Below are 16,184 nucleotides of genomic sequence, written 5' to 3' on the forward strand. Positions count from 1 at the left end.
TCAAAGTGTAAAATAAAGTTGCAAAATGAAAATAGAAATACTGTACAGCACATAATGGACTACTAAATATCAGGTAATACTGTGTAGTGCGCATAATCGATCAGAGGACTGCTCATTGTGCTCAATCAATAACACATTCCCATCGAATTATATTTACTACAATTTAATAAATCTAGCCGCTACTACGAATTACTATCCCATTATCCGGTCGAATAAATCCGGGATTTATTTAGTAATCCATGACCCAACCGCCGATAGCGAGTTGAGTTATACAATGTTGTAGTTAAGAGACGAACCCAATCTTATGTAATAAAGTAAAGTTTACAAGAAACTGTAGTTCGTGTTGTATTTTTGAGAAGACACTTTATCACATATGTACAGTACAGTAGTTGATTACGATGCTGGTATGCAGTATAATTATATCATATTACTAGCGAAACCGTGGGAATTCCACAGAATATTTAATTAATAGCGCGATACAGCGTATGGCGAAAGTACTGTACAATCGCGTTATTAGAACTCCCTATTCTTCAGTCCGAAGAAGCAAACGTTTATTCCAGCTCCTTCGACTGGAGCTGCTGGCACTGAGCCGAACTAGTAACAAGGGGGAGGACTTTCTCTAGACACTTCTAGAAATCCCTGGAACAGAACAGTGCATACAGTACAGTACAGTACACGGTACTGTATTATTACAGTACAGTGTACTGTACTGTCAAGTCAGGGACTACTAAAGTACAGTACTGTACTGTACAGTGTACTTGAAAAACAGCAAAAATTATTTCGTAAAGGCTTGAAAGCGAATAAATACAGCGGATTTCCATTATTGTAAATGATAAATATATCGAAAGATTTGTTTTACGTGTATAACCAACTCTTAATCTTTCGTATTTTAATATAATGTAAATTGACTAGCAGATGATGTATGATGTATACACGGTATACAGAAAATGAAATGACTTTCCAAGATCTAGAGAGTATGGATTGGAGAACTTCTGATAATTAATTCGTCATTACTGTAGTAAGTATAAGGAACAATAATAACAGGAAGCTGTTGCTGGTGATACAAGCGAATCTAAGATGGATAAAAACAGAAAGCAATCTCTGGAAGCAGAAGCAAAATATCTAACTAGTAAGTACATAAGCCATACTAACTTCTACTTATACTTCGGTAGGCATTCAATGCTTGGATATCCTTATCCCTTTTATAGTACTACAGCACATGAATTTATTACGGTGGCTCACCATGACGTTATCTCGAATGTTAAACTTGTACTGTACGTGGAGTAATGGAATTACAAACTTTTTACACTTCTTTCCATTTCTTAATATAGATCTTATAACATCTTACAAGAACAAGCAGGTTAAACCATTAAGTAATCATTTCACGAAGCAGCCTTCGACCCACTATTTTAACAACAATCAGCGATCGAAATATAACGATACCATGATAAAGATAAAGAAATTATCGAACGTACAGTCTTTTCATCACGATTCGTCATCAGCGAATGTTAGCAAAATTCTCAATAGGTATAAAAAGTAACTGATACTATTTATCATGATACATTTGTTGCTTTTATCATGCCGGTTAATTAGTACCGTCTAAGATGCCAGCCGTCACCAACAAACAGTAATGTAACTGAACGAGAGTTGTGATAGCGTGTTTACGATAAAAATTGGATGTATTCTGAATTTTATTTCGTTGATCATGTTACGTATATCGGTCGTAACCAAAACGTTTTTACTGTGTACTTTTACAAAGATATTCGTGGAAGGCTACCAAAAATCAGGTTACTAAGCCCATCCCTCAAGCTAACATCCGTACTACTGATGACAGTAAGCAGAAATCTTTAGTTACTAAAAAGGATAACGTTACTGGAACTCGTATTTCATGGACAGATATCAAGAAATCAGATTTGAAAGTTAAGAAACAAGTCGAAAAACAACACGTCACCTTAAATCAGACACAGCTACAAAATGAAGGAATCAATAATGTAGCAGATACAACCAATTTAATATCAAGTAATCGAACCCCTACTTTATCTAGCAAAGAGGAACGGTTTAAATGGTTCAATAATACAGTCAAAAAACATCCTGACCCTTCTCTACGAGATAATAGTAAATTTTTACAGACTTCTAATTTAAATGTACCCTTTTCATCATTATCGACTACAACGGAGAAATATAATAATTACGTCAAGTGAGTGTCATTATCGATATTTTTAAAATCACGTTGATATCGTAGTAAACATGTCCTGAGTTGGTCATTGATCCTTATGTCTAGGCCTGATGCATTGCCTTGTCGATCACAACTTAAATGGTCTCGTAATGACAACTCCATGAACCCTACGTCATCAGTAATAACAAGAAAGAGTGGTATTATGAAATATTACTCTGCTAAAAAAGCAACAGTACGTACTTGAAAAAATGATTTTTCAAGTTTATCACTTCAGTACATTTATACATGATTAAACAACACTTTCATTAATCAAGTTACCTATATGCCTTTAGGATTACAAGCGATATATTTATTTAACGAATCGTTACAGAAAAAGAAAGCCACAAAGGTACATACTGAAAATCTTCTCATAGGATCAATTATATGGTCATTTAAACACGCTAAAATTTAATCTTATTTGCTTCATAAAATAGAATTTAATGTACTGCAAATTAATTTTGTAATTTCATCACGTGTAATATTCTATATAGCTTAAAATTATTAAAGCTTAAGAAATCCTGTATAAATCCAAATTACTTTTCCTTCCGAAAAAGTTTAAGGAGGTATGCTATTACCAAATAATTTCATTTGGACTTTCTAGAAGTATGATATACATATTTTTGATTTATATCTCGTGCCTTTTTAAGGACAAACCTTAGCAAACCTAGACGAAAAGTGAAAGTTACCTCGAAGGCAGTTTATACGAGACGAAAGGTAAATAAGAATGTTAAGGATATCTAGTTGATTTATCGCTATCAGTTAGACATACTATATCAATACTTATTAAATATTCTTCTATCGTCATCTCCATCTTCAAATCATAACTTTTTATCATTTGCAGGAACAACCCAGCTACAATTATTACAATCTAGATGGTGTTCTTTACAAATCAACGGGTACAAAATTAGTCTCCCGTTTATCAAGCGTCGCTAACAAAGATGCCATTGTCAATAAAAGGCATAAACTGATCAAACTCAGAAAAGGTATGAAACTCAGATATTAAATTTCATTGTGATGAACTATATATTAGTTGAAAGTAATAAAGATGATCTAACAAATTAAAATCATAACAGTCAATAAAACAGTGGCGAGAGAACCGGCCGTAACTCCTAAGAAAATAGTAAAATTTGGTGGTCTATTATCAAGAAAATATTTAGAAAAGTATTCCTCGAAAAAGTACAAGATTAATCATAAGATGTTAGTTATCACGAATTTATGCATCCGTACACTTCACGGCAACACGTACATAAAAAATTAGAATTATAGATTTGATTTATTAACATACATTTCTATTAGGTCCATACATCAGTCATTGGCAAGCAAGTCTGCAAATTCAATAAAAGATGCTAATCGGCAATATTGCCTATTTTATTGTCGCTATGGTAAATTGTATTGTTAATAATATTACACGTATAACTCCGTTAGCTTGATATGTATGGTGTGAAATTACCCGATACGTAGATTGATCAAATATTCGATAACAATTTCTTTAGGTAAATGTAACCGCGGAAATGAATGCCCTTATGTCCATGATCCTTCTAAAGTTGCAGTGTGTACAAGGTGCTTAAATAATGTAAAAATTGTTTTATCACGCTGATAACTTAAATATTATAAAATGATATCAAATCTTGTTCTGTTCATCAGATTCTTAAGAGGGATGTGTCACGCTGAAGATTGTCCGTTCTCTCATCAGATATCTACTGACAAAGTTAGGATAATCCTCAGTGATTCATATATTTTACAATAATTATAATTGTGAAATTAATAACGCAAAAACATTTTGATTGTTTTTAGATGCCAGTTTGTTCATTTTTTCTACGTGGCAACTGCACTAAGGATAATTGTCCTTTTTCTCATGTTCGTGTCGCAAAGAATGCAGATTTGTGTAAGAGCTTTCTACTTGGATACTGTCCAGATGGGGTTAAAGTATGAAGTGATTTTGAGCCAATTTTCTGTTTATTGTTAACAGTAAAAATTTAACAATTGATAAAAACTTTCAAAAAAGTCAGATTATGCTCAGATTATAACCTTCACCGTGTTATAGTGTAAAATGAGGCATGTAATAATTTGTCCGGAGTACTCTCGTAATGGGCAGTGTTCTAAAGGCCAAAACTGTCGCTTGCTCCATCGACGAATAAGGTTTTTACGAAAAAAAGGTGCGGCTATCCGACGCAATGTGTTCTTACCTTACTTTGATATATGTTATTAAGTGTTACTATGTGTTTAGGAATTGAGATTTCTGATGAAAAAACAAATAATACCCGGAATGAGAAGCAATTTCTTGCTAAAGAACCTGCTCCATTTAAAGTTATTCGTAAACAAATGGAACGGATAGATACAAATAATAAGAAAAAACAAGGTAAAATAATTACTTAAAGGTAATGTCTTACAGAAAATTGGTATAAAGATAACATACACTGGTACTTATATTTAAACCTTAGCGGAGGAATCGATTTTACAAAATTCACTTTATGCTGATAAGAAAGACGAAAGTGCTGGTAATGTAGCAACGATGATTGTTATCAATAATACTTATCATACATGTTGGGTTTACTTAATTTTATTAAGAGTACACCATGTATTAATGTACCAATCGTACAGTAGAACATGTAATAATATACTTTCCTGAATTTGATTCAGAAAGCATTGCACATTAAATATAAATACAATATGTATTTTAACTTCAGATTTTCCGATGTTGAAAGCTCCTAGATTTTTGCACCTGAATAGTAATAACGAGGTAACTGATAGTGAACCAACTTAAGAAAGTTTCTGCAAGTATTGTCAATATACGTATTTTATAAACCAAATATTTATGATAATCTAGTAGAAAGGTTTTTCAGAAAATGAGCTTATGCTATATTATCAACTAGAAATTTTTCACTTCAACTGAATATTTATATATTATTTGCGAATGTAATATGAACGGTAGGGTCATATATCGACTCTTGATGGCGATCAAAAGGCATATTAAATTTAAAAATATTAAGCTTTTATATTTCATAAATAACAATTGATCGGTAGTTATATTTAAACAGTACTGTTTTCAAGATTATTTGGGCATGAATCTTTTCTTAAGCGCCGTCATATGTTAGGGTTAAACCTGACTCCTCTTTATTAATAAATTCAAAGATGATTATAATCATATTGTAATTGTAGTAGAGATTTTAAAAGTTCATCCAAAGATGTTATGTATATTTACGATATTCCTATATATTGGTAATAAAATCTAGAAGTAAAATAGATTTACAAAATCAGAATATTAACTGAGGCGACCATTGGACGCAAATAGTATTTACGTTCTCTGATATCTCTAAATTACAATTTTAGAAAGTTACTTATCTAAATACATCTTCACTTGAAAATTAATTTACGCTATGTGAAAAAATTTCGTAAACTGTAAGTCAGTCTATGCTAAAATTATTATAACAGTAACGAAGATGACAAGTCGTTATTATTTAAAGAACAATCTCTATAAGATTACAAGATAAATAAAACGTACTCTATTGATGTGTCATATCGACTTCTTATCGTTTGTTTCCATGTTATTGAAGTAGAATTTATTCAGATACGTATCTTAGATGCCATTTTAATAAAATAAGATTTTAAACTTTTCAATTTACTTAACTTGATATCAAAGATGATAAGTCGTTAATTATTTAATGAAAAATCTCTATAAATTACAAGACATAATAAAAATGTACTCTATTGAGGTGTAATATCGATTTTTTATGGTTCGTTTTCATATTATTGAAGTAGGCTTTTTTATATATGTATGTTAGATGCCATTTTAATAAATAAAATAAAATTTTTAAACCCTTTAAGCTACCACTTGATATCACTGATATTTGCCATTATCTACGATTTCTTATAAATTACTTACTATATAATTAATTTAAAATATGCATATAGAACAATAAAAAAGTAAAACAGTAGATAAAAAATGAAATTAGCTGCTAACTAAGAATGGCTGAATTTTAAGCCAAAGATAAAAATTTCGTGTGCTTCTATGCGACCGATCAGACCATAATAGAGAACAGAAATGCAGTCTTGTCTTTACATCTAATTATTATGACTGAAAGACAGCAATACGTAATAATACTAAATGTATCAAGTAAAGGGAATTCCTTCAAGATATTCCACGTGATATTTCGTAAGTCTCGAAAACGATTTCTAAGCATAGATATTTCATAATTCTCAACGTTAGTTATATAAACCGCAGCATTATAAATGAATTTTACGAAGTATCCAAACACTAATTATAAAAAATAGGACAAAAATAAATTCTATCGTTTCCAACTCGTATTAATAACACGATATACAACGTATAATTTGAACTTATCTACTGCATGTACACGTGATATTAAAACAAGTCTCACACTTTATATATATTTTCTATCAGAAATGTAAATAAACGGTATCCTCATTTTATACTTAATTTAAGCACTTGTTGCTTCATGTACAACTGGCAAATGGCCTTGTTTACAGTAAATAAGTACGCGTATTAGCTTAAATTATCGTAATTATATGGTAGGCACATACATTATGATCACACTATATCGAAAAATCTTATCTATAACATTCATATAACAAATATAATATCAGAAATTAGTCACATAAACAATATAGACATTCTATCAAAATGTTATAACTCATTTATAGCTATACTCTTAGCGTTAGTCTTGTTACTAAAGTCCGGATTATCTTTTCCAATATTGTACATGTATGAAGATGCAGCAGTTCTAAACCTACCAAAGCTGTGCGGTTGTGATATAGTACTTGAACTTAAATTACTTTGAGATGATCTCGGCATTTGAGCACGTGGATGCAACATCTTTCGAGCTAAACGAGAGATGACCACGACAGTGATAAAGATGACAACTGAACATGGTAATATAACACTCAAGCAGAAAAGTTGCAATCTTGTCAAAGTTGAATGCTCTATAAACAAAAAGTTACAAAGACACACGCAAGTCAGTACATGAAATTTCTTATATGTATACGTTAATAAACTGTAAAATTGTATTATCACATGATAAAGCAGTCTACGTAGAAGTATTCTTTAAGAAGGATGTACTCCAACAAAGTTCACAAACTAATATGGGAAATAATAGAGTATTGAACTTCTACTATTTTAAGGTATATTATTTTAATTCCCTCATCAAATCAAGTAGAATATAGTATAAGTTCGTAGATTAAGGTAGTCGAATAAGAAAGATGACTATCATTCTAAATAATCTAATTCATAAAGTTAACATCCACGTATTTTCCTTTAGCCGATTTGTTAACAAAAATTAGAAGTCTTATTGATACGAAACAAATACTATCAGTGATATGAATTCTAATGTTTAAATATTATCGTATAAATCATTAATATAGATCAGATTATAATTTAGAGACCCTAGCACATTTATTATAAAACTATCACGCTATGAAAATCACCACAGCTAGATTAAAACAAATTTACTCTATTATTTTAAAATTTATATTATATTTACGTCATTATTCAATCAGTTGAGTTAGGTGTAGACGATACTGTTACGAGAATGGATAATACCATCATTTAAGACGTCTTTTACTACCCTTGGGCTAATTGGGGTCTGATAGGGATAATTTGGCAGTCGATGTCACATTTATAAAACTAAAAAGTCCAAACTATACTGAAGACTTACGTATATGAGTGCTTAATCCATTCGCTAATTAATTGATATCGAATGACATCGGAGTATACAAAGAAAAGTAGAATGAAAATAGGATTAGTAAGATTCGTGTTGCAACTATAATTATATTAATTTAAGTAAGACAACCATTATTCCTTAATTTAGATTTTACGATGGTGATAAAATTGTTAAAGAACATGGAATATTTTGAATAGTATCGCATCCTATCTGTCGAAGCGGTTATTGGTACAATAAATCAAGGCAATCCTTTGATAATCTAATCAATTACTAATATTAAATTAGTCGATCTCATTTTGCATAAGCTGAGCTACACTAGTTAAAGGTAGACTCCAAGAGCATATGCAAATTCTATCGAATACGATAAAATCAATTATAGTTAATAACTACATACAATTTTTGCAGCTCATACTTTACGGTAACAAAGTTGAAATAAAAAAGTATTTGCTAACTATTACTCTAAATATCAACGTTACTTGATATTATGGTGCAATTGGAATTGTTAGCAGGGTTGGCTTGAAGTGGCACATTATGGCAGAATACATCAGGACCAGCAACAGATCGTTCAGAATCTGAGTATTTACTTAGAATGGCAGTGATTTCCTGTTGGCTGATATTGAATCCACATGAATTGGCATATAATAAGTAACAGCTACTATTGCATAAAGGCATAGGCTGTGGCTGCAGTAATGTCCAGCTATCGCAGTATGGATAAAAGAAACTGCACATTAGCTTCTTAACTAATTGATTGCAGTCGTCTCGATGATCATAGTTAGCCCGATATTTGTACCAAGTAAGAATATCTAAAATAATTTGATCAATGGTCCACTGTCGGGCCCAGTTACTACTTCGATAATGTAGAGAATCATTCATAAATGTATCTCGGCATACGGAGCCACTATAATTGAAACAGCACGAGGGTTGTGGAGGAAACTTGAAATTTCTGCGAAATAAGGGAAGCACAAAATTATGTTTACCGACAGTTGATATATGGTATTGCTACTAGCTTCAACATTTAATTTTCCGAGAATCAACTGATTTTCCATTTAATATTTGATATACAATCTGCACATTATGAAAGCACTATAGCGAAATTGGGTCATTTCTGAAACTAATGGCGCCCTGTAATAAGATAATACTGCAAGGTAGGCGAATGATAAGTACCGTATACTAGCAAACTTATCGCCCTTACAGAAAAAATTAAATAAAATAGACACTCATAAGATAAATGCATAAATTGCCATTAGCATATGAAACAAGTCTACGGAGTACTACCGTGTAATCTTGTTGTGGTAGTAAATTTGAGCTTCTATTCATAACGATAACGCTCAATGTATGTAGACACAGGATAATTTAAATTCTTTCAATCAATGCTTGAAAATTCGAGGTTCGGGTAAAAAATGGATTATATTTAATTTCTATGAGACTAAATTTTAACGAATGTCTATTTTAAGTTTATTTCTTTATATAGTGTAGTGCATGGTCTAATTAAATTTAATGAGACAAGTTCCCTGATTATCGTAAGGTTAATTCCGTAGACAATTTTCGAAATCTAAAGCTAAGTAAATGACAAGGTATAATATCAAGCAGTTAGTGTCATGTTTTGTGTTCTATTCATATAACCCATTATTTTAAATTAAACCCGTATTGAATTATTATAGCAATATTTTTAAGGTCAAGGCAGACTTACATTATTTGAAACGTTTCTTTTCCTAACTATTCTTTTTCAATAATTATAATAAATGTTTTGCTCCATTTTGGCGTTTTTGATAAAGCTAGTTGCTTCTTGATAGTATTTGTACAAGATTATACTATATTATGATTATCTTTTCTGTTAAAAGAGTTATATCATCTTTAATCTTCAATTGTGGAAATGATACATGCAAGTATATATACATAGTATATTCAAGTATATATCGGATTACTTAAATATTTCTTTTAATTAAGAAAGAACATTTTAGAATTATAATTTTCGTAGATGATGTCATTAAAAGATAGTCATTATTAGTTATTATTTTGCTAGCAACATGGTTTCAAGTATCATTTACATTTTCCAATATCATATTTAGCTAATAAGCATAATAAATCTAATGTTACTGTACATAAAAGTTAACTTACGTGCACGCATGTTCATCATCAAGATGTTGCATTCCTTTATTGCTATGCCATACTCTACTAGTTATTTCAGACTGAGATAATGCAATAGGCAGTTGATCTAGAAAAAGAGTAAAAAAGGTTTAAAAATGTGACGACTCAACTATAGCTCTAGTTTCGTGTTATAGTAGGGTAATTATCGATTCCTATTCGTTAATATAATATTATTAATATAAGAGAAACATGATTGTCTCGCTATACCTCCTATTTTTCAAGTAGATCAATAAAAATTACTAGTACCGTATATACCGGTAATACGCAGCTTTAAATATGGTATAATACTGTAATCTATAAAGATATAGAAAATTGTAATTATTGATTTAAAATACAGTCATAGATGACATTTAAATCTCTTGCTTGTCTCTTCGTTTACTACAGGATCTATAAGGCCTACACCCAACTTAGATCATCTACCATATTTACTGTCGCTATATTTTTTCTGATCAGAATTTTCTCTAAGCTACGGTAACTATCTTAAATTTTGATTACAGAGTTGTACTGTATATTACAAATCAAAAACTAAAGGATATAGTTATTACAATCATGATATATAATAAATCCTCATCCTTCCAACTATCTTATGGGAGTAATTAGTGATTTTTTAAAAATGCAATTCAAATTATATAATAGTAATTAGTTATCGCTCTGTTGTGTATGTCTGTTGAAAGAGTTACTAATTCACAGCGCCCACTGATATAAAGTTAATGTACGGGAAAATGAAAGGTATCATCATTATTATTATATCGTTTTTTGCTAGTTCTAGCGTGCTATTCCATAATTGTATTGATGGATTTTTAAGAATAATTCAATAACATTAAGGATATTTAAACGTCTAAAATTTTAAAAGAATAAAGTAAATTTCTAGATTGAGAATGAAAGATTAAACAGTGACTTGAGGATATTTTATAAAGTGGTGCGTTCGAAAAACGGCAGACATAAATGATTGAAAAAATAGCTCGATTAAATAACCGTTGATGTTGATAGAAAGATTATTATATGACTCCAGACGGGTATAAAATGTCTATTTTATTACGACTATCAAGTCGTTGTAGCTTTAAAGAAGTAAGTTAATGATTACACAAAATGTTATTGTAACTAATACTAGCCAGAAACTATTTCTTAATGGGATCACATTTAAAACTGTATCTATTTTTTAGTATTTATTTAGGATAGCAAACCAGTAAAACAAAAAATGCTTTTGAATTGACGATCTTATTTCGAGTTAAATTTTATTCATTATACATCCTTACCTGACAATAGTACAAAAAGGAGTAAGAAATGTTGGTACAATTTCTTTGAAGTATAACTTGAGTCGAAGAGGATAGCCATATCGGAATTCTGTAGGTAAGTAAGGCGCAGCAATTCGATGATACCTTTATTCTCGTTGATAAACTCGGTATCCTATTAGCAATCTATAAGTTCAATGATGCCCCATTAACTAAAATAGAGTAAAGTATTGAGCAAGTTTATCATCATAATTCAAAAGAAGTTATAGCTGTCAATAAATCAATCAATTTTAACAGAGATGGCATTGAAGTTAGAAGGCAGGGAAACAATTGACAATGGATGATATGATATGATCAAAATTGAAATAGAATAAGATTCGTACTATATCCAGCAAAATTAAATTGAAATAAAGAAATAGAAGTAACACAAATTAAGACAGATCAGAAAATAGGCTTCCTTCTTTTGTTATGCAAGCCATAAAACAACAATTATCTCTAGAACTCATGCAAAAACAATACGTGCATATTCAATAATAATTTATGGTCTAGATAGTGGTATTGTTACGATCGGTCCGTGGATATTAGAATACTACGTGCATATACGCGTAGCTAGAACAATCTGTCATTAATTACAAGTATTCAGTGAAAGGAGTACAAGGGCGAATGCCTACCAACTAGGGTCTATATTAACTATACAGTATTATAAAGGATGATACCGAAATAGTCTTGATGAAAATTGTATTACAAGAAAGTATGGTGAGACTATCACTAATTTATAAAACGATAAATGATGCGTTATTGAATTGGAAATTGAAAAATTTCACCATTTCAATGTATAGTTATAAAAACTGTTATAAAATAGTATACCATCCTATAGCTCGCATAGAAGCACTTAAGATGGAAGAACATGATGGAAGTTGATTGGTTAGAGTTCTTTACCATTCATATCGTGAATTGTCCAATATCGATATTAACTACATATTTAATAGTTTTATGCTTTCTATATACCCTAACATACGGTGTATATACGTATGCTATCGCAATATAATTAATGTTATCATTGTCATCCCGTCACCTTTTTCATTTATCACTATCATCGCCATCATCGTTATCAACATACTATCATAATCATTCTATAAGGGTAAAATTAACTTATTCCAGATACGAAAAAAGATATTATTTCTTCACTGTCACAAAACAGCTTTGCAACAAGATAACGTAATCTACGATCAATAAGTCAATTCCTTGAACTACGTATCAAGGAACGATATCTGCACTATCACGAGCACTTTTGCTCTACTAGCAGACTACACAAAGACTTAAACGCCTCGTATTTTACGTTAAACACTAAGTTGGACAATTCTTCTTTATTTCACGATATACTGCATTTATATACTATTCCTCAATAGTTCATGAGTCATAGTTAATACAATTAACATTAGAATCATTTACTGAATTAGATATTAATTTTAGCTACTGCTCTCTTAATGCAGACAACAGTATTTACGAACATAGACATGTAATAACTAATACAGAATAGTCAGATTACGATATGTCCTATCACGGAACATTTCCATGATAATTTACAGTCTATCATAAGTAAATTACAATCACAATGATTCGAACTGTAAGCAGATGATTTGCATTCCCTATTATAACTATTATAATTTCAGTATGTGTATAAGTGTCACTGTCATAAAAAGTCAGTGCTATATTAAAATACAGTATATCCAAATTAGAAGTTAACTAAATAAGGATAGTCTAACAGAATTATCCTAACATAGTTATTTCTACTGTAATACAGTATTTAACACTGTAACATTCACTTACTAGTTAGTCTCCATCCTTTTAATATACTATATGAATTCAAAGGTAATTTAAAACTCTATTAATTATTATTTTTTAATTTTGACTTATATAAATGCTAAGTAAATAATTAACCGGTTACTAATGTCAGTGATATTTTAATTGCATTGTCTTTCTACAGATAAATAGTAAAATAACATATGATAATTTTTGGAATAAAGTCGCAGCATAGAAATGAATGACGTCATTTTTGAATAATGACGAAAGAGTAGAGCAAATAGAATAAGTTCAATTTATTTTGATCTAAAATAACAATGAATATTTCTTAATCATGGAACGATCGGAAATTAAAAAACGCCATAAAAATGGACCTTTAAGGATAATTGTAAACTTGATAAATTGAATAGACAGAGGGAGTTGAAAGTTTTTATAGAAATTATGGAGTAGATGATTTAATCAATGATTAATAAATTATCTTCTATCTCTATTTCTTTTAATTGAGAGATCACACTTCAATAAAAAAAAGAATTTTTGACAGGTATTGTTGATGAACATATCTATCATCAGTCAATCATCCTTATAAAGCAGAAACATGAGAAAGAAGTCAAATACCGGTAGTTATAAAAATATTAAATTGATGAATCCAATGGGCTACCGTAGAATTGGGGAAAAAATCTTGCTATAGCAATACTGAATAACAATCATACTTGATAAGGTACATTTAAAGATCAATTTCGGTTAAAAAATATCAAATAACAAATATGCAAACTAAAATGCAGATATTGCATCCAATAGCTAAAATGTATAATTCCCTAGTTACCACTTTACTATAACTATCGATGGGATTAAATTGAAATCCTTGAACTCTTGTAAAATCTGAGGAAAAGAAAGCACTGGCTTATGGTTTGAATTCGTTTTAGTAAAAAATATACAGCTAATTAAATAAATATAATTAAAGTAGGTAAATTGTTTCATTTTTGAATCTCATTCGCTAATATCTAAGTCATTTTTCTTAATTAGGCTAGCCGAAATAGATTTATATATCATAACCGACATTTTTCATGTTTGAGTACTTTTAATAACCCACATAGATTCAAAAAGTTAGTTAATATCCTCAAAATGAGCTCAAGATATTTTCGTTATCATGATACTATTTTCTAAAATATTGTACTTATTTAAATCAATCAAATATAGAAGGAATCCTTTTTAAAGCACACTAGTAAATTACCCGTTTAAATGAACGGGAATATATTCTGCACGAAGCAACAAATTAAAAGAAAATTCATAACTAGATTTTCTTACTACTGTATGATATATGCTTCCGAGATATGTACAATGCTAGAAAGATTACTATATTCAAAAATCGATAATTTGATCATCTATGCTTAAATTATACATTCATTCATCTCCTATCTACATAAATTTAAATCATTGATCAAGCGTTTTTATTAAATGATAAAGCGATCGATTTAATAATAAAGTCATGTCTATAATAAATAATCGCACTAAGTATAATTTCAAGAAATGAACAAGTCATGCAACTAGAAGTCTAGTTACTGAATAGGAATAAAATAAATTGTACATGAAGTTGCATATCAATTGTACGATCGAAAATAATCTAGAAGTAAATGTTTATACGTGGGGAATATATAAGAGGAAATAGTGAAATCAAGAAATCAAGATTATACTGCATCATGATGCTATTTTCGATAGGTCAACGACCCAAGTAATGGTTATTAAAAATATGTTGATTTCATATTATTTCATTAATCCAACATAGTCTGATGGACAGTATGGACATAAAAATAGCACGCTAGTATATACTTTTAAACTATTATTTTTGATAGCAGTTTATGATTTCATGAAATGCTTAGTTTGAGTACTACAAAATAAGCTGAAGTTCATCCTGTATTATTTATCAATTTTTTATTCTAATACATTCTTTGATTGATATAGATTTAGACTAATAGCAAGCTCTGATACGCTGATAATTACTTTCAAGATGAAGATGAAAAATTATGCTATTGGTAAACTACGCTGTTACTATTTTTTATATTAAATTATTACTTGCTAAGACAGTAAGATAGAAAGATGTCTGGATACAGTTGCATATAAGTAGAGTAGCTCCGATTTAACGATCTAAAACTAGTATTTCTCGTGCATTAATCAAAGAATTAATTCTAAGTGAACTAAGGCATCGAAAGTGATCAGTAAATTGTGTTAATAATAAAATTTTAAGATTAATATGTAAGTATGTAACATTGAACGTTTATAGATCATTAATACAGCAAATATACATCAAGTGTAATTAAGCTATTGATCAGATCAATTTATAGTAGCTACTAAATAACAAGATGTGGTTCACTTAAAAGATTTGTTACAGTTTTAAGATATTGAAATGTGGTAATTACAGCATGTATAAAGGAGAGGAAGTACCCTAACAAGATAGTAGATTATTCAAAGGAAGGAAATAGGTTTCAGTCGAACCTGATCTAATTTTAGGATAAAAGTAAATTTAGCTAGCGAAAATTTGCGCTCTTAGTAAATACAAATAAAGATATTACAGATATAGTACTTTTGACCTACAGTATCAGGGACATGAATGGATTTATGAAAGATTTGAGAAAACGTTTTAATTGGAAACAACAGTTTAATATATGTTTGTTCATCGAATATCCATGCCTCATAAGTTATTGTAAACAAGAAGAATATCATTTTAAATTGGGAATGATACTAGTTAAAGTGAATATCAATAGCTGTAATAATGTTGCATAATTAATATTCTTTATCCTTTTACATCATCTATCATTTTGAATTTGCAAGTATATCGCTACAAACGTCTATAATATTTAAAAGTTTAGGACCGCAAGCTTCATACAAGTATATTGAAATTAGGATCTATTAATGTTAAAATACTAATTCAGTAAAATTTTACCCTGATAGGCTGTACGGACATTTATATACGTATGATAATAAATTTTAAAACTGTAGCGTAGTTAATATCACAGATTCCGGTTTTCGATACTAAGTTATAAACTTGGAATGAAAATGGAAAGGCAATTTATTATTTCATACACGTCATTAAGTTTCAAGTTATTTAATACA

At 29.9% G+C, this 16,184-nt stretch overlaps 1 protein-coding gene across 1 annotated transcript; it reads left to right on the top strand.

Annotated features, from left to right (window-relative positions):
* Positions 1 to 1,077: 1,077 nt before the first annotated feature.
* Positions 1,078 to 5,189, top strand: TRIADDRAFT_52522 (uncharacterized protein; the record flags this gene model as incomplete). Its single annotated transcript, XM_002108204.1, has 16 exons — positions 1,078 to 1,129; positions 1,332 to 1,527; positions 1,760 to 2,197; positions 2,282 to 2,408; positions 2,509 to 2,564; positions 2,707 to 2,778; positions 2,863 to 2,929; positions 3,057 to 3,198; positions 3,709 to 3,775; positions 3,860 to 3,923; positions 4,010 to 4,141; positions 4,260 to 4,371; positions 4,443 to 4,574; positions 4,657 to 4,713; positions 4,903 to 4,955; positions 5,148 to 5,189. The coding sequence occupies 16 exons, from the start codon at positions 1,078 to 1,080 to the stop codon at positions 5,187 to 5,189; spliced, it is 1,809 nt and encodes a 602-aa protein (XP_002108240.1).
* Positions 5,190 to 16,184: the final 10,995 nt, after the last annotated feature.

This window comes from Trichoplax adhaerens, genomic scaffold, assembly GCF_000150275.1.
Source record: "Trichoplax adhaerens TRIADscaffold_1 genomic scaffold, whole genome shotgun sequence".
NCBI classification, from domain to species: Eukaryota; Metazoa; Placozoa; class Uniplacotomia; order Trichoplacea; family Trichoplacidae; genus Trichoplax; species Trichoplax adhaerens.